The sequence below is a fragment of the Lissotriton vulgaris genome, chromosome 7, assembly GCF_964263255.1.
Source record: "Lissotriton vulgaris chromosome 7, aLisVul1.2, whole genome shotgun sequence".
Lineage (NCBI taxonomy): Eukaryota > Metazoa > Chordata > Amphibia > Caudata > Salamandridae > Lissotriton > Lissotriton vulgaris.
In genome coordinates, this window is record NC_141695.1 from 1,565,796,028 (window position 1) to 1,565,814,758 (window position 18,731).

Below are 18,731 nucleotides of genomic sequence, written 5' to 3' on the forward strand. Positions count from 1 at the left end.
CACAGTGCACAAATGTGATTAGACAAGCCAAAGCCATTTCTGTAATAGTTCATTATCTACACAGTGTTATGAAGTGATTCAATAAGGACATGTGACATGCCACAAATGATATCACTTAAGACTAAAGATGAAAATGTTATTCCTTTTTTATGTGAGTTTGTGTAACTTGTGGACACACTCACTGTGAAATTATTGCCGAGAAATATATACAAGGACAATTCTAAAGTAATATAAACATGTATTTTGCTCATTCACACACCTTGCTATCTGTCTTTTCCAGGTCTCACTTGAATGGAATACAAACACAGACCGTGGGACTGCTAAAATATGGTTACATAAAGCAGCGCCACAGTATAAGTGACATTTTATTTCCAATGAAAACAGTGTCTGGGGAAGGAACAAAAACCAAAGAGTGTCCTTCCATTTGTGATGCAACAATGTGATGTTACCCATGAACTACAAATGATCTAAAGCAGAGCACCTCCATATTTTAGGATAAATTGGTTAGGAGCACACCCCAAAAATTGTCAGTGTCTTAAAAATATAAATATATTTTTAATGGCCCAATGGCTCTACATAATAAACACAATGGGCCTGATTCACAGAACTAACTTAAGACAAAATCCTAAACTTACAACCATTTTCGTATTCACAGAAGGCACTTACTCATTTTGGTATTCACAGAAGACACTTACTCATTTCGGTATTCACAGAAGTTAGGAGTCCTAACTTTAGGACTCCTAAAGGCCTTCTGTGAATACCGAAAGTCTTAAAGTTAGGATTTTCTTCAGTTTAGTAGTAGTACAATTAGGACTCCTAACTTTAGGACTCCTAAATGCCTTCTGTGAAAACCGAAAGTCTTAAAATTTTCCTCAATTTAGTAGTAGTAAAGTTAGGACTCCTAACTTTAGGACTCCTAAATGCCTTCTGTGAATACGGAAAGTCTTAAAACGAGGATTTTTCTCAGTTTAGTAGTAGTAAAGTTGATAAAAAATCCTAATTTTAAGACTTTCGGTATTCACAGAAGGCATTAAGGAGTCCTAAAGTTAGGAGTCCTAACTTTACTACTACTAAATTGAGAAAAATCCTAAATTTAAGACTTTCGGTATTCACAGAAGGCATTTAGGAGTCCTAAAGTTAGGACTCCTAACTTTACTCCTACTAAATTGAGAAACATCCTAATTTTAAGACTTTCGGTATTCACAGAAGGCATTTAGGAGTCCTAAAGTTAGGACTCCTAACTTCTGTGAATACCGAAATGAGTAAGTGCCTTCCGTGAATATCAAAATGATAGTAAGTTTAGGATTTTGTCTTAAGTTAGTTCTGTGAATCGGGCCCAATGTTCCCAGTTTTTTTTATTTTCATTTCTAAAAATCGTGAGGTCATACATTTGATTTAATTTTGAAGTAAGACTTTAGAATCACAGCCAATATGTTTCACGATTTTTTGACATATCTTAATCAGGACAAATGAAATAATAAACGCATCACTATCGAAAACATATCCCAATAGTGCAATCTAATTTAATGGTATCCTAAATTAATTGTGTCTGCATGATAACGAATAAGTTATGATGCAGACACAAGCAGTTTAGTCAAACATATAGTCTGGATAGCTGATGAGATCTTTTTATTGACATAACTTCAATTTCCTTTAGAAAACCGAGGCGTGCAATCAAGGGTTTCTTGTGTGTACTCTAAACACTAACACCAGCTGGCTCATTCTGAGCCTGGTAGTCCTTTGGGTTGTCCTGTTAGCCAAGGCTTTGGCTTCCACTCCCTTGGTGAAAGACCACCCACCATATTCAGAGCCCCTGCCAGGCAAGAAGGCATCTTTGCTCCATCAGTGGAGATATTTCTACTGCAACTCTGTTGAAGGCCAAGAAGGCTCCTTTGCCAAGTAGGCATTATGTTTAAAGCGCTCACTTGGCAAAGGTTTTTTTTCTGAAAATAAACTGCCAAACAGAGTACCTTGAGGAATTGCATGGGGTACATTAGTCTGTAATGGGGAAAATGGTCAGATTTCGGGTGCCGTAAAACCACTTGCTTACATAAGCCCATACATTATGAGGAATAAAGTACCTCTTAGTGGGGAAATAGAGCATGGTTCATTAACAGAATTAACTTGGGGCGATTTTACCACTTGGTAATTTATAGTAATGAGGGCCTTAGTATTGAAGCAGATTTATATAGTTGAACGAGCCAGTGCAAACATGCATCATTAAACGAAAGTTACCCATTCCCACCATTAATATTTAGTGTTTGGTGATGTGTGGGAAGATTTAGAAACTATTTAAAGCAGGAGCAGGACACTTCACATGCCCTTCACTCCCAAATGAAGAATGACAAAAGTACATTAAATAGGTTTTGACTTTGCCAACATATTGAGCTTTCAGGTATCAGAACATGTTCTTGTGCAATTGGCAGTATGGAAACTAGTGTTGTGGTGAGATGAACTATACAGCCATCAGCTTCCATAATTTGCTGTTGACTGCTTTGCTGTTTTTATTGAAGTGACCCTCATAGAAGATCTACAGCTGCCTGGGCGGTTGAAGAAGTTGAAGAAGCTGAAGGGGAAGCAGCTACGGCAGTTGCACCCTTTGCCTCAGACACTCAACCTGTTAGCGACTCTCCAGCTCGACGAGAACCTCAAAATCTGCAAAGCAGCAAAGTCATGCCTCTGCCGAGCGGCCATGCTCAAACCTTTCAGAGACAAGGTATGCTTCAGAATAAAAATATTAACTTTGTACAAAGTATAGAGTGTCAACACTGCCAATGAGAGTACCAAGAAGCCCCAAGACTGAGGCAGCAATGGCTATATGAAATGAATAAGCATTGGTAGAACAATCAAATTGTGGAGCTCCATTGAAAACTGTAGAGTGGCAGCGGGCCAATAATGGCTGGCAAAGCCTTACTGCTTCAACATTTCAATGGTTTCCCAGTCTTTATAATAAAATGTTTATCTTTAACACCATCGATGCTAGTGTTATTTTCCTCCTGTGCTGATCTTTGATAATTCCCATTGTTCATGACGAGCTCAGCTCGTCATGAGTGTATGGAGGTGTACATCATGACGAGCTGAGCTCGTCATGAGCGTCGAAGGAGTTAATGATGAAAAGTTCTAAAAGCATTATAGCCACGGGCTAGACTGTTAAGGGCCCTCTCCTTCGTTATAAGACCTCATCCATGGCTTGTCTAGATGGCATTTACAAATTGTGTAGCCCTCTGTATAGTGGAGTATAGTGATATATTAGAACATTGGAATGTTGGGAGCTCCATTGAAAACAATGGAGTAGCTTGGCTTATAGTCCTTGGCAGCTGGGCTATACCGGCTATTAAAGCCCTTCTCCCTTGTTAAAGGCACTCACCTTTGGCTCAGGCCTTTAACGTTGGAGCGAGCCTTTAATAGCCGGTATAGCCCACTACTGCGGGCTATAAGGCTATATTAGAACATTTGAATGTGGAGCACTCCATTGCAGACAATGGAGTGCTCCGTGCTTCTACGGGCCGGTAAAGGCCCGCAAAGCAACATTCCAATGTTGTTTAAACAAAGGCCTCTTGGAGCCCTAAGGGATTTCAATCCATTCGGGCTCTGAGAGGCCTATGTTTAATTTGTTAGAACATTCTGCCCTCTAGTGGCAGAATGTTCTAATAGCTGTATAGCCCTTCGTAGCTGGGTGATACCGGCTAATAAAGTCCTGCACGCTTCTTAAAGGCCCTCGCCTTCGGCTCGGGCCTTTAATGCTGGAGCGGGCCTTTAATAGCCGGTATAGCCCGCTACAACGGGCTATAAGGCTGTAGTAAAACATTGGAATGTTGAGAGTTTTATTGAAGATAATCAAATGGCTCAGTTTTACTAGTTGCTGGTACATACCTTCTGCTCTAGCAGTCCATCTCTTCTCTTTCTGTTTCCCCCTTTTATTTTAGAACACTCTACCCTGTGGGCGGAATGTTCTAACAGCATTATATCCCTTCTGCTTTGTTTGTTAAAGGCCCTCTGGCTGTACTAATAGCTATCTTAATAATACTATAATTTACAGTTGAAATCTGTAGTAGCTGTATAAAAACCTGCACCTTATTTCATAATCACAGCATAGCTGTGACATCATTGATCATCTATTTTAGGAAAATGGCATCACCCAATAATGTATAATAGTTTTGGTTGGAAGTCATAATGCGTGCTGCCAACATTGATAAGGTGATATTTGTGGTACCAGGTAAAGAGGAGGCATATTTAGTGCACTGCTGGAGCAGCTCATACTGGACAGCATGAAATTGTGTGTGTTTTAAATTGCAAATTCAAAGTTGGCTTGCATTGAATTGTTTACGACATGACAGCAAAGACTTTTACGCTGCATAATGGTGTGTTTATTTTCATTTGCCAAATAATGGGCTTTATCTACATATTTGCAACCACATGATTTCTAGCATCAGAGGAAGCAAAAAAAAAGATTTTGAAAAGGGTGCTGACAAGTGATAATGTATACTGAGGAATAAAGTACCTCCTACTATATGCAAAAGGGCTATTCAAAGTCACTGCCACCGTGCCACACCCTTATAAAAACTTAGAAAAGATCTATGCCTTTGGCAGTGTTTCTTCTGTACGGTCATGGTACTCATTTGAGACTTGAAATATCCTTACAGCTGGGGGTACTTTAGAATGTATGTTATTATCATTCACTATGGCAATTAGTAGGCATCATTAATGGTACTTTGCAGGTTGGTGATTTCTGGTCATGCATCCTGGGAAACTCAGATGCAGACCCAGTATACAAAGGTATACATATAACACAAACACAAAATGACCACAGAGTCAGCTAGGCTGCCCATTTCCCAACATACAGCAGCTACCAATAACATTCCCACAAGTGGCACACGTTGAACAAAAGAGAAGCAGACTTTAATTCAAGACTTCAGCAAGTGTGAAATGAGAGATGCTAGGACCCTTGTGCAGGTGACTAATTTAAACATTTTTAATATTTTGAAATATATAATTTAAAAACATTTTCATCAATTATATTTTCAGGGAAAAAAGCAGTTAAAGTATTAGGATAACTAGGTCAAGTGTGCCTCATGGCTGCCCTGTTCCTGTTCAATGAAATGCTGTGTCACCCCATGGATTGGTCCTACTGACCTAGAGTGTGGTCTCCTTTCCTATTTTGCCAGTCTGGTTAAATTCTGGTGCTAAAACTTGGCTTGAACTTCCAGTGTATTTAGTCCTCGTCCTTTGTACCTCCCAGTCCAAGAATAATCTATCAATCCAAATTTCACCCACAAAAATTGAGACTCTTTGTTTCCCAAAATTCAAAACTGAATGCTTAACGTGAGCCCTTTGCTTTGATGCTTTTTACAATGTAACATAGTAATGACGTTTCAAGCCAACAAATTGGAGCTGACTTTATTTATTTAGTTAAGCTATGAAGAAGGTAGTAGTTCAACAAAGTACATTGTCCTCTTGGCTGTTTGTCTCTCTAGAAACACTGAAATCTTCTTTCTCCAGACATTTCAAGAGCCTGATTTGCTCTAGTTTCAGCAACAACCACCCAGACACATCCCTTGCCAGTTAGCTATCAATTTTCTCTTAGCTTCCTGAGCCTCTCTTATTTGTTTATCACTGGTCACTTCAACTAGTCATTTGCCATATTCCAATCAGATCCAGACATCTCTACCATCTTACTAAATTAAATAAATCAATCAAATTTAGCATCACCTTACACTTTGCCGCCAATTAAAAGCCTCTGTTTCATGTGACTCAGTCAATACAACATCGCATGACCTTACTGTTTGTGCACCTATTGCAAAGTACTCTCTTCCATATATGCTCCACGTGTCTAGTCAGGCTGCCCACAGGAGCTAGGCCCGCCTAAGTGCAGATCCCCTAGACCAGGAAGTGTGGCAGTGTGTCTTGTTCCAAGAATAGTTACAAAATACGCACTTAATGCCCAATTACTGTGAAGTCCATGCCAAGCAGGCTCAGGGGGTGCATGAAGATAGAGGGGCACACCATGTACCCCCCTGCATGCACCCCCAGGCGCGGAGGCAACAGGGGGCCCTGTAGGCCTAGCGGGCTCATTGCTATTAAAACTGTGGCGGTGACGGTTCTCATAATATACTTGACAGTGCAGCACCGCCAGCATATTACAGCCTCAGACCGCTGCACTACCATCGCGGGATCAGCGCTCACTAGCCATTGCAGCAGTCCTTTGGCGGTCCGAACGCCAAAGTCGTAATACGATGGTCGGACTGAAGGTGCGCTGGTAGCCTCACTGCCACAGCAGGTTCGGCAGTCCATCGGACCGCCAGACTCGTAATTAGCCCCTTCAGCAACTGACAAAGACAGAATCAAACTGAAAAAATCTGGTTCAAATATCCACAATCACCTAAAGTTGTTATAATCAGTTCATAAGGAATGAGATGTACTTATCTAATCCTCTGTTAGTACTGTGGCTTTAGTGAAGGCCAAACAAATGATGTTATCTTGGGGTCTTTTGGGTATTTAAAACAGGGTCTGTTGCATTTACTTTTGGTAGAGAACTCCACCACCAGGAATTATTTTAAGACTCGTGGTGTCTAAATGTTGGGACTTTTTCTGGATCAGTTTTTTCTTTCACTGCTCTCCCTCGATGACAGATAACTTAGGGCATTCCCACATATCCTTTTAGTTCTTCAACCTGATCTTAAGATTTTTTCTTAGCTCCAGCTCACAGCTGCCTTTTTCAAGCAGCAATGAGCAGATCAGACCCTAAGAGCTGCGCTTCTTACTGGTTCATGGTTGGCCTGGGACCAGCAGCACCCCGTGGCCGTAAAAGCAGATTACACTCCCCACCTGCACTACCCAGGCTCTACTACCTCTTGACCACTTATAAGGCTCCTGTATGCCCAGGAGTCAGTCACCTTTCCTTAAGGGGTACTCGTTGCAGGACCAGTCCACCGAAGTCCAGGGATAAGCTCCTTCAGGGTCCGTATCAAGTCCACCCTTGTGTAATCTTTCCTTCCTTGTCAGTCACAGCTCCTCCAGAGACTTTAGTTCTGCTCCTGACACAAACTGCTGATCCTTTCTCTCCAAAACTTATAAAGGGAGCCCCCATCCTATGAGTGGTGTCAGATGCCTGGATATCTCCCTTTGATATTTTGTTACTGTGAGAAAGGGCATTGCCAGAGTGGTCAGCAAGTGTGGATCAATTACCATGCAGATTTCTCCCGACCCTCTTCTTCTCCCAAATTGCCCCTTAACTGAAGGCTTTAATCTACCTACTGTCCATCAAAGTAATTAACTTGGCCAAGCAGGATACTTCGACACCCAAATTAAAACAGGTTACTCAGGAAAATACTGGAACACCCAAAGTACATGAAGGAGTGCGAATATGGCCAAAATATTATTATATTTGTACTTCAGACCTTTTTTAAACCAATAGAAAAGACATTTTTTTCCTAGGTTTACCTAATGCAAAGTTAATGTTTATGTTTTGCTGCAGGTTTCACCTACAGCAAGAATAGAGCAAAGCACTACAGACTTACAGCGACGCACTACTACAGACTCGCAGTAAAGCAATGCGGACTCACTATAGTCAAAGAGAAATTGGACTATTTCTTTAGGATGCCCAGTGAAATTATGAGGCCAGCACAGGCTACAACCAAATTATTATAGGTCCCATCTGCAACAGGCTACCTGTGTGAGTTCGATAGTTGTGCCATTCTCAAACTGTGCATGTGTGACCAATTGTGTGCACACATGGTCACATGTACCCACTGCAGAGCCTCATATCCTAGCTGCGGACCAATGGGCTTTATCTCAAAAGGCCAGCACTGCTAGTTAGGGCTCAAGTCAATTTTAGCAGCTCTAGCAGGGATGTCACTAAGAACTACTCACTCAGATTAGAGGTCCAAAAACCAGGTAGGCCAAAAGCAAAAGGATTAGGAACTTTAAAGCATATGAGGACCCAATTCCTCACAGCACATAATGCCTAAACAGTGTTATTCAGTTTAGCTCATGCCCAAATCGGAAAATGCTTGAAAATCTTTTGTTTCTGAGTCCTCTTAAGTCCTAGGTTATACATTCAGGATTGCATTAAAAGAGTTACAGTAATTTCAAAAGAGCTAGTAATGGGAGTTACTGGCTCCATTGAATTTATAAGATCTGTTCAATTGATTTATAATGTTGTCTATATAAAACATTTATGTAGGTTTTAAGAAATATATATTTTACACATTTATTTTGCAGGCAGGCCTTTTCTACACAGAGAACTTACAAGGCAGAGATGTCCATTTACAACGAGCCGCGTGTCTCGCCCTAAAGCATCTAAGAGTAAGTACAGGATTTATGTTTACTGTACGTTCTCCAAGTTCGTCCTGTACTCATTATTTGATGATTTGATTCCTAGAAAGGATCAGAGATTTACTCCAGTCAATAGGTCGAAACAATTCATTATCAGTGTGGGGTTGTGTGTGCAGCATATCTCAAAATTGGTGGTGGTGTAGTAGAAGGGCTTGCTCTATGGAGAAAACAATTTTCTCGTGGAGGAAGAAAGTGCCATTGCGTGGATGAGAGGTGCAGTTATGCACTGTATTCAAATTCACATGCGGCAATCCCTCCACATTGACATACCAACACATTCTATTTATTTTGCAGGAGTACGCCTGACAACCTTTGACTTGCATGTTCCATGTCTTTCCCTGGGATAAAAAAAAAAGAAAAAGCTTAAAAAGTACAAGTATGCATTTTGCATGCATATTTGTATAGAATGCATAATCATTAATACAGCCTTTGCACTAGCTTAAATTAGAATTTTCAAAGGTTTTCCAAGAGTATTCATTGATGTCCTGCAAGCGACACAGTGTCACAGTGGTATTCCTGGTGTGCAGACTTTCGAATTCCTTTGTTAATCAGTCACATAATGTTTACATGTAATGTAAACACATGCACATGCTAAGTACAGAACATGGTGGCATACAAAAGGCAGGTGACATTTTTGTCAAAGTTTAAAGTTGTGAATCTGGTTATCTTTCACATATTTAGCTTGTATTCAAGTATTTAATCTAGCCGTAGAATATACAAATCTCAATTGCGTGGCATAAGTTTGTTTGTTGTTAAGAATTCATGAAAAATATTTCTACTTCCTACTCTATGTCGTAAAAATTAAAAAATAAATAAAAAAACAAGGTCAATATGATCTCAGCATTTGAGAGAAACAAAGTAGGCTTGGCTAATGTTTGCAATAGCAAGGAAATTGATTATACTTTCTGTGAAGTAAACATCTGGACCATGACAAGTTTCTTGTGGCAAGGTTAATGTCATTGTCATAGCCACTCCACTCTCTTCAGCAACAGATTTCCTTATATGGAAGTCACAGTGTCAGAAATCAAGGTAGTGACATATCAGGTGAAACAGAGTGCAAAGAATAAGGGAAATTGATCCCCTGTGAGCAGGTCGACATTTTGATACAAGGACACCCTATTCCAGTTATGATTTCCCCCAGTAGATCAGACTGTGCTCTTCGAGGTAACACCCTAAGTGACTCATTCAGAAAAGTATGAAATTACATGTGTAAATTGCAAAACAAATAAAGTTATGCTTGTGCATTCTTTCAACTCTTTAAACGTTCATTTAATTCCTATTACAATTCATACATACATTAGACATACTGTATTCATGGACCGTACATTAGTCTCATCATACATTTAAAATTGTACATGCAATACAAACGTACAGCTTGGAAAAATAAGGGATACAAATATGATTTAAATTATTTGCTTCTGCAACAATTTCCCCTCTGTCTGTATGACAGAAATATTTTTGCACCAGAGCAAAAATTTTAAACAAAATTATTATGGAACTATTGTTTATTGTTCTTTTGTGTTTGTGAATCTGTAGATCTAATAGAGACTTTATGAAAGAAAAAACAGTAACTTAAAAAACGTTTATAAAAAAGAAAATATAGAGCAAACTGTTAAGGCACTGTTTTGCTCAAAAAATGGGATACAAGTATTTTTCTCAAAGTTAGTCACATCTTTTACTTTTCAGCCAGGAAGGAAATGGACAAAATGAATTGTGGGATCATCGATAAACCTTCAGAACAGATTGTTGTGACTGCAAATGGTTTTACAAGCATAATAATTATTTTAACAAAGAAACCTGCTCCCTGAAAAAAACGTTAAAAGCGCTGACTTTTTTAGCACAATGCTGGCAGTCGTGTAATAAAAGTGGAACAAACTGATTTTTCCTCGAATACAATACTACCTTTCACACTTGCCAAGTGGAGAAAATGTATTTGCTTGGCTTCTTATTGTACAAACAGAGCAAAAATATCAGTGTGTGCCCTGGTAAAAAATATTGTTTGCAACATTTCTTACAATAGAAGGAGCCACGACTGCACCAATTGATTTGCCCTGTTGTTATGTACCAATGCAAAACTTTTTTTATTTGTCCACTGATGCATTTTGAGGTAAATTAGGTGTATAAATAAGTGCAGAAGGGGCATTGTGAATGCTAACAACTAACTATTACCTAGGCCGGATTGAAAGCCAAAAGCAGCCCTGGTAATTTTTGTCGGACCAGCCCCCTAAGTGCATAACCTGTCTCAGGCAGCTCTGTTCGGTTGCGCTGAGGCTTGTATTTACATTGCACTTGGCTGCTGGAGTAACTGTGGCTCGTTCAAGCCTTTAGCGAGAGCGGCCTGATAGGTCAAAATCGGCCCCTTAGGTGAAAATCAACCCCGTGGCCTCCAGCCCACCGGGGAAATGCCCGATGACCGGTATGACCAGTCCGGCTCTACCTTGCCTGTGGTAAATTGGTACAGAGGGGGCCAGTTACACAGGGGGACTACATTTTTCCGGTCTATAGATTAGCAAGCTCGCATACCACAAAGCGAACAAGAAACCTTTGACACCTGCACAAACACTAAATACAGCAGTCCAGAGTGCAGACCCCAGAGGAGAATAGTTTTGGCAGTGGTACTAGGCTTTCCAAAGTACCCGGGCTTTGCAAGCCTGCCCACCTCCGGGAGATGAAAGAAACCTGCGACTCCTGCAGCATGACACACTAAATGTGCCAGGACCGAGCGTCCACTCCAGAGACCAGTTACTCAGGGAGGGGACTATGTTTCCTTAACTTCCCCAGCTTTTGCAAGCCAGTCCACCACCTTGAGATGAAAAAACCTATGACTCCTGCAGTGTCCGTGCCCAAGGAAGGCTTGTCTACGCGCATAAAAGCTAGTAAGAGGGAGGGCAGGCAGCCCCTCAATAGTTCACTTTGCTGTAGTGATAAATGCTTACTGTTCTATGGTCAACTGTGAAGATATTTTGCTGGGATTTACTATCACCCTTTGCTTTTATTTATTTATTTTCAAGGTTTTATAGAGCGCGAACAAGATCCTTGCGGATATCAGAGCGCTTTACAGTGATCAAAGCTGATTATACATAATGAATAGCATGACACATTATACATGCAGTAATATGAGGGAAAGAACAAGCATGGGATATAAATACAAATACACAGGAAAAGTCGTAAGGTAGAGAAGCATGGGATAACAGGACAAAAAACACAGAAAAGTCATCAAAGAACATAACAGGAGCGTCTCGATTGAATAAAGCTCCGGGCAGGGTAAAGTAGTCAAGTAAATTTGTTCCATGAGAATAGCTTTTACTTCCTTTTTGAAAGAGACGGTAGAGGAATTCTAGTCTTTGAATTCGTAAATTGTGGTACTGGAGATAATTTGTGATACATCTCCAGAGGCATAATATTTATCGACGCACAGCTGTCTTCATGTTGAATTGTCTTTACTTTGGATTTTTTCACACATTCGTCTAGCCCCATATGTGCATGCCTTTTTAAAGTAAACATCGATATCGCACATTCGTCATTGTCCCTTTCATTGTAAACAGACACGGAGGAATTCTTTCTCGATGATTTAGATGATTATCAACTTCATTTGGCATTGATTTGCCTCAATTGGTGTGAACGCTTAGCATTGTGGGAGTATGTTGAATTTCACTGCTGTAGCATTTGGTCAGTCATTTTGTCTTCACGCTGCAATGCACTTACTTTTCTCTTCGCGTTGCAAGTCGTCACAAAATGATTTGCTTTACCACAATCTATGCATATCTTTCCAATGGTGGGACATTTACCATTGTGTGGAAATGACAGCAGGGCCGGACTGGTCATTCCGGGCACAGGGCAATCCCCCAGTAGGCTGGACGGGTGGGGGCCGGTTTTGAGACAGGGGGCCGGTTCTGTTGTTGCGGCCGATTTCAGTCCAAATCGGCCCCAACAACAGAACACAGTGACTACCATGCTCAAAAACTTGTGTCCGCTGATTTTCATTTCAGGCAGCACAGGCAGGCAGGCTGTTTGATCAGGCGGCAGGTCGCCGCCCTTCTCATTTTAGTTTATTGAACAACAACGTGAGAGGATTTCAAGGAACCAGAAAAAGAGGCGCGAGGGAAACCATGTTGAGCGCGACAGGGCGAGGGCCACGTCCCACCAATTGTGATTGATGCTAGTGCAAGAGACAGCAATTTTCAGTTTCAGTGTTTCTCTCTAAACAACACTGCACATGTGATGGGCACACATAACTGCCTAACCACCCATCGTCTATTGTGAAGGGTAGCTAGTGGCACCCCTTGCTGTTTCCAGCACTGCAGCAAGACCCGTTGACATCAACTTCAATCCTACCTCGGGCGCAGAGCGCCGGACCCCGGAGTTTAAAATAGGAGGCGGACGTAGGTGGTTCCTTTTTCCCCTCCTCTGATTCACCCTTTTCTCTCACGTCACAGGATGGGGTTGGATTTGTAACCGCTGTAATGCTCACTTAATATGAGCGCTAGCACGTTCTAAATATCCTCTTCCCCTGCACGTGGTTTTCAGCTCATGCCTCCCAACTGCGTCATAACATTCTAGCCGGCTGTGCCTGGCAAGAGGTAACGACTGTCTGCAAGGTGAGATGTATTTGTTTGTGTGCATTTGTGAGGCATAGCTTGGTAGGAATAGCAAGGAACAACAAGCATTTACAATGCAACGGTTTCGCTTTTGTAAAAGTTAGAGCTTTTGTTATTGCTTTTGACAAATTGTCTTATATATCTTCTTATAGAAATCTATTGAGTAAAAGGCATGTAATTGATAATGACAATAACAATGTTTTTAATTGTGAAGAGTTGTAGTAGTGTTAGTAGTACAGAGTTAGTATTATAGGTATTTGATGGTAGAGTATTAGAGAGTGAGTATTATAGAATGAGGCATACAGTAGTAGGGAGTGCTGGTGATAAGTAGTTGAGTGAGTATTATAGAGTTATTATAGTTGTAGAGAGTAGAGAGTGTTTTGTATAGTGTGTCAAGAGTATGAGAAAGCGAGTATTAAAGTATTAGTGAGTAATAGTGATTAGTTTTTGTTATTGTTAGAGCGCACGTAGTAGAGAGTGTGTTAGAGTATTATATTTAGATATACATTACTAAAGTTAGTAATAGAGAGTGATTATTAGTGATGTGTACAGTAGTGTAGTTTGTATGTATTAATGTAAATAGTGTAGTGTGAGTACAAAGTAGGTGAGTGAGTAGGCAAATTTAGTGAGTTATAGAGTATTAGAGAGTTTTAGAGAGTGAGTATTAAAGTGCAAGTATTAAAGTTTGAGTAGTTAGTGTATATTAAAGAGTGAGTAGTGAATAGTGAGTAGTGTAGTGTTAAGTGTAGTGAGTAGTATAGAGTATTAGTGAGTATAGTAGTACAGTATTAGAATGAGTAGTATAGAGCTAGAGTTGTGGGTTGTTAGTAGTAAATAGTAGAAAGTTATTAGTATTGTGTTTAGAGAGTTGTAAAAATGTGTCAATAGAGTAAGTATTAGAGAGAGAGTATGAATTTTATTTTGTATTATTAGATATTTGTAGAGTATGTAGTAGAGTGTTAGTGGGAGTAGTATAGAGAGTATTAGAGAGGGATTATGAAAGTGTGAGTAGTAAAGTTGCGAATATAAAAGTGCGAGTAGTAATGTGTGAGTAGTAAAGTGTGAGTAGTAAAGTATGATTTGTAAAGAGTCTGTAGTAATGAGTGATTAATATGAGCAAGTAGGAGTAGTTTCTTTTCTGTAACTCAGTTCTGTAGTAGGGGTATCTCTGTTATAGTCATAATCTAGTGAATAGTCCCGCCCATGTGCGTGGACCCCGGAGCAATCAAAAATAATCTCTAAAGTGTCGAAAAAATGCAGAACTGCATAGACACTTAAGAGAGAATTGAAAGACATATAATGCAGCCCATAAAAAGGCTACACTGTCCAGTACTTCAGCTAGAAATTCCACCAAAAATCCACAAAAACAGCAAAGCCTGTCCAGATTTCCATTGTCTTCAGTACAAACCCCTCTGGAATATAGAGAGGAAGACATGGACAGACAAGCCCCATAGGCTGCCATTATGTGTCTCAGAAGAGGGTACTGTGCCTTTAAGAGAACTTTCCAGAACTTCACAGTATCCCAGAATGCCCTGCAGGTCTCTCATACTTTCAGTTCTTTTTGAAGGCGTAACACGCCAGACCTGTAGCATTTCTCACATGAATATCTCTCTCTCTCTCCACCGGGGAGGAGGGCGGGCGCTTATGACTATAACAGAGATACCCCTACTACAGAACTGGAGTTACAGAAAAGAAACTACTCCTTCTGTAGTAGGGGATCTCTGTGTATAGTCATAATCTAGTGAATAGAATGGCAAGCCCATCCCCACACCAAAGCGGCGGTGGAGAAAAGAAACCAACACCACTATTGTGCGAACAAATTCCGCAGCGAAGCCTGTCCAACCTGAGCATCTGCTCTGGCATCAGCGTCCAGACAGTAATGCTTAGCAAAGGTATGAACTGACTTCCAAGTGGCGGCCTTGCAAATTTCTGCAATCGGCACATTACGGAGCAATGCTGTCGTGGCAGCTTTGCCCCTGGTGGAATGAGCCTTAGGCTTACCCCCTAAGGTCTTATTAGCTTTCTGGTAACATAGTTGTATGCAGGACACAATCCACCTAGAAATGGACTGCTTAGAGGTCGCAAGACCCGTCCTGACTGATCCGTAATTGATAAACAATTGGTCTGACCTACGAATATCTTTAGTCTTATCCAGATAAAATTTCAACACCCTCCGCACATCCAGGGAATGTAAGGACCTTTCCGCTGGAGATGAAGGGTTCTGAAAAAACGTAGGCAAAGTTATGGTTTGGTTGACATGAAAGTCAGAAATAACCTTTGGAAGAAATTTAGGGTGAGTACGCATAACAACCTTAGTAGCATGAAATACAGTATAAGGTTCATTACAACACAACGCCTGAATTTCACTCACCCTGCGGGCCGATGTAATGGCCACGAGGAACGCCGCCTTCCAGGACAGGTGCTGCAACGAAGCCTTATTTATGGGTTCAAAAGGCTCCTTCATCAAACTGGACAGCACCACATTCAATTCCCATGAAGGCGAAGGGAGCCTGACAGGAGGGAACACTTTCCTCAAGCCTTCCAAAAAGTCTTTGATCACAGGGATCTGAAAGAAGCAAGTCTGTGAAGGGCTTTTCCTGTAGGCAGTCAATGCAGCGAGATGAACCCTAATAGAGTGAACATTAAGGCCAGATTGCGCCAAATGTAGGAGGTAGGGAAGGATGACATCTTCCTTGCACGTCGTAGGATCACAGTTCCTGGACACACACCAGATACAAAACCTCTTCCACTTGTAAGCGTAGGATGTCTGAGTGGAGGGCCTCTTAGACTCCTTCAGTATGTCCATGCAATCTTCTGGTAGATTCAAATGGCCATATTGCACTACCTCAGGAGCCATGCCGCCAAACTCAAGGATGAGAGGTTGGGGTGCACCATCTGCCCCCCGAACTTCGTGAGAAGGTCCGGCCTGCACGGCAACCGTATGTGTGGAAGGAGGGACCGGTGTAGGAGATCCGTGAACCACCACTGTCTGGGCCATTCCGGGGCAATCAGGATCATTCGTGCCCTGGACCTGGACAGCTTGATGAGCACCGCCGGAATCAGGGGGATGGGCGGAAAAGCGTAAACAAAGCTGTTTGACCAGTTGATCCAGAGTGCATTCCCCAGCGTCCCTTGCTGGTAGTACCTGGAGGCGAAGTCTCGGCATTTGCTGTTTTCGGCGGTGGCGAACAGATCTACGTCTGGAGTCCCCCACCTTGCGAAGACTTCTCCTAGTACGTCATCGTTTATGACCCACTCGTGGTTTTCCTGAATCAGTCTGCTCAGTGCGTCCGCCTGAACATTCTGCACACCCGGCAGATGTGTAGCCGTTATCGTCAATCCTCTTGCCAGAAGCCAGTGCCAGATCGTCTGCGCCTCCCGAGACAGGGTGCGCGATCTCGACCCCCCCTGCTTGTTGAGGTAATACATCGTGGTCGTATTGTCCGTCTGTACAAGCAGAGAGTCGGTCCGGAAGGACGGATGAAAGGCCTTCAGCGCCAAGTGAACAGCTCTGAGTTCCAGGAAATTGATGTGATACGTGGACTCCGTCGGAGACCACGTGCCTTGGATCTGTAAGTCTCCCGAATGCGCTCCCCAGCCCTGGAGAGAAGCATCTGTCACGATCGTCTGAGTAGGAATGTCCTTGTGGAAGGGAACCCCTCTGAGGAGATTTTCCGCTGAACACCACCATTTCAGAGACTGAAGAGCATGCAGAGACAGTCGTATCTTGTCGTCCCAAGATCCTCTCCTCTGGTCCCATTGATCCTCCAAGCACTCCTGCAGAGGCCTCATGTGTAGTCGTGCATGAGGAGTGAGGAAGATACAAGAGGCCATCGACCCCAGTAGAGAAGACACCGTCCTCACTGTTGTAGATGGAGCGGTCATAAGAGCCTGAGCCTTCCGAAGGATCGATCTCCGTCGCTCCTCCGAAGGAGACACGCTTGCTGACAGCGTATTGATGGTGGCCCCCAAGTATTGAATACATTGGACCGGGATCGGGACCGACTTGGACATGTTGATGTGCAACCCCAGCTTGTTCAAGAGAACGCACGTCTTCTGGAAGTCTGCTTGAGCTTCTGAGAAGGAGGAGGCCTTGATCAACCAATCGTCCAGGTACGGGTAGACAAGCACCCTGTCTTTCCTCAGGTGTGCCGCTACCACTGCCATGCACTTCGAGAATGTCCTGGTTGCAGATTTCAGTCCGAAAGGCAGCACCGTGTATTGGTAATGATTGGAGCCGACTTGAAATCGCAGAAACTTCCTGTGTTTGTGTGCGATGGGCACGTGGAAGTACGCATCTTGTAGGTCTATGGCACAAAGCCAGTCCCCCTGTTGCAACTGAGGATAAATCTGATGCAACGACAGCATGCGAAACTTTTCTCTGCGAATCCACTTGTTTGCCTGTCGCAAGTCCAGAATGGGCCTGAACTCGTTCTTGTCCTTCTTGCGAACCAGAAAGAACCGGGAGTACAGACCTCTTCCTCTTTGAGACAGAGGTACGTCTTCTATCGCCCTTTTTCTCAACAGGATATCGGCCTCCGCCTGGAGCTCGCGCAGTTGATACTGCGAGCTGACCGGAGGGATTGCTGGAGGAGGGCTGATGAATCGAAGACTGTATCCATTGCAAACAATATTCAGCACCCACTTGTCCTGAGTAATTTTTCTCCACTCTGCCAGAAAAAATTGAACGCTTCCCCCCACTGGAGCGGGTAACGGATGACGGGGAAGTAACCGCTCAGAGTCGAGACCCGGCCGGGCCCTTGGTCACGGTAGAGGACTGCTGTCCACCTCTACCCCTCTGACATTTTTGGAAAGGTCTTCGGAACTGCTGCTGTTGTTGTTGCTGCTGTTGTCCCGAAGAATGTCCTCTTCCTTTCCCCTGTGAGCCGAACCGCCGTTGGAACTGGCGGTAGGGTTTCTTGTCTTTGGGCTTCTCCAAGCCCACCGCCGTCAGGGTTTCAGCCTCGGCCTTCATCCGGGCCATCTCGTCATCTGCGTGTTTACCGAAGAGCGTGTCCCCGGAAAACGGCAGGTTGGCCACTCGCTGTTGCGCCTCAGGCTTGAGAGATGTAAGCCTGAGCCAAGCATGGCGGCGCTGGTTGATACCGTGGCAGTAGCCATGTGCAGCTAACAAGGATATATCCGCTGCGGCACTGATGGCCTGGTTCGAGACCAGCATCCCCTCCTTGACGATTTCCATGAAGTCCTCCCTCCTGTCACGCGGCACAAGGTCCGCGAACTGCTCCATGGAATCCCAAAGCGCACGGTCATATCGTCCCAGTAATGCCGAGTCGCTGGAAGCCTTCATTGTTGTGGAAGAAGTCCCACATGCCTTCCTTCCCGCCGAATCAATCCAGCGGCTCTCCTTGTCCGGAGGCACGGTGGAGGACGGGGAGGTAGAATGTTGTTTTCTGGCAGCCGTCACTATCACTGAGTCGGGGACTGGGTCCATCCTCAGGAAGGCAGAGTCCGAGTCCGGTGCCCTGTATTTTTTCAAAAGTCTGGACGGGGCAGCCTTCACCGCCGCAGGTGTAAGAAACAGCTCCTGTGCCGGTTCAACCAGTCCCGGAACCAAAGGCAACAGAGGGCGAGACAGGTGCTTCTTGTGCAAAGTCTCGAATATCACTGGCGTCGTCGGTGTAGGAGCCATCACCTTGATACCCAACTTCGCAGCCCCCCTCAGGAGAACCTCCTGGAATGTACCGATGTCATCGATAGGAGACACCCTAGTCTCCGGGGAATCGGACAAAGTAGGGGAATAGGAGCGGGTCCTAGAAGACGTATCGGTCCTGGACCTAT

The 18,731-nt window shown here is 43.1% G+C and overlaps 1 protein-coding gene across 2 annotated transcripts in view; it reads left to right on the forward strand.

The window, feature by feature from the left end:
* Positions 1-18,731, forward strand: part of RIPOR3 (RIPOR family member 3) — a 471,988-nt gene that overhangs the window by 435,355 nt on the left and 17,902 nt on the right. For both annotated transcript variants that reach the window (XM_086932462.1, XM_086932461.1), the window contains 2 exons: positions 2,514-2,716; positions 8,221-8,304. In XM_086932462.1, coding sequence (XP_086788588.1) covers positions 2,514-2,716; positions 8,221-8,304 — 287 coding nt within the window. The remainder of the gene's footprint in view (positions 1-2,513; positions 2,717-8,220; positions 8,305-18,731) is intronic.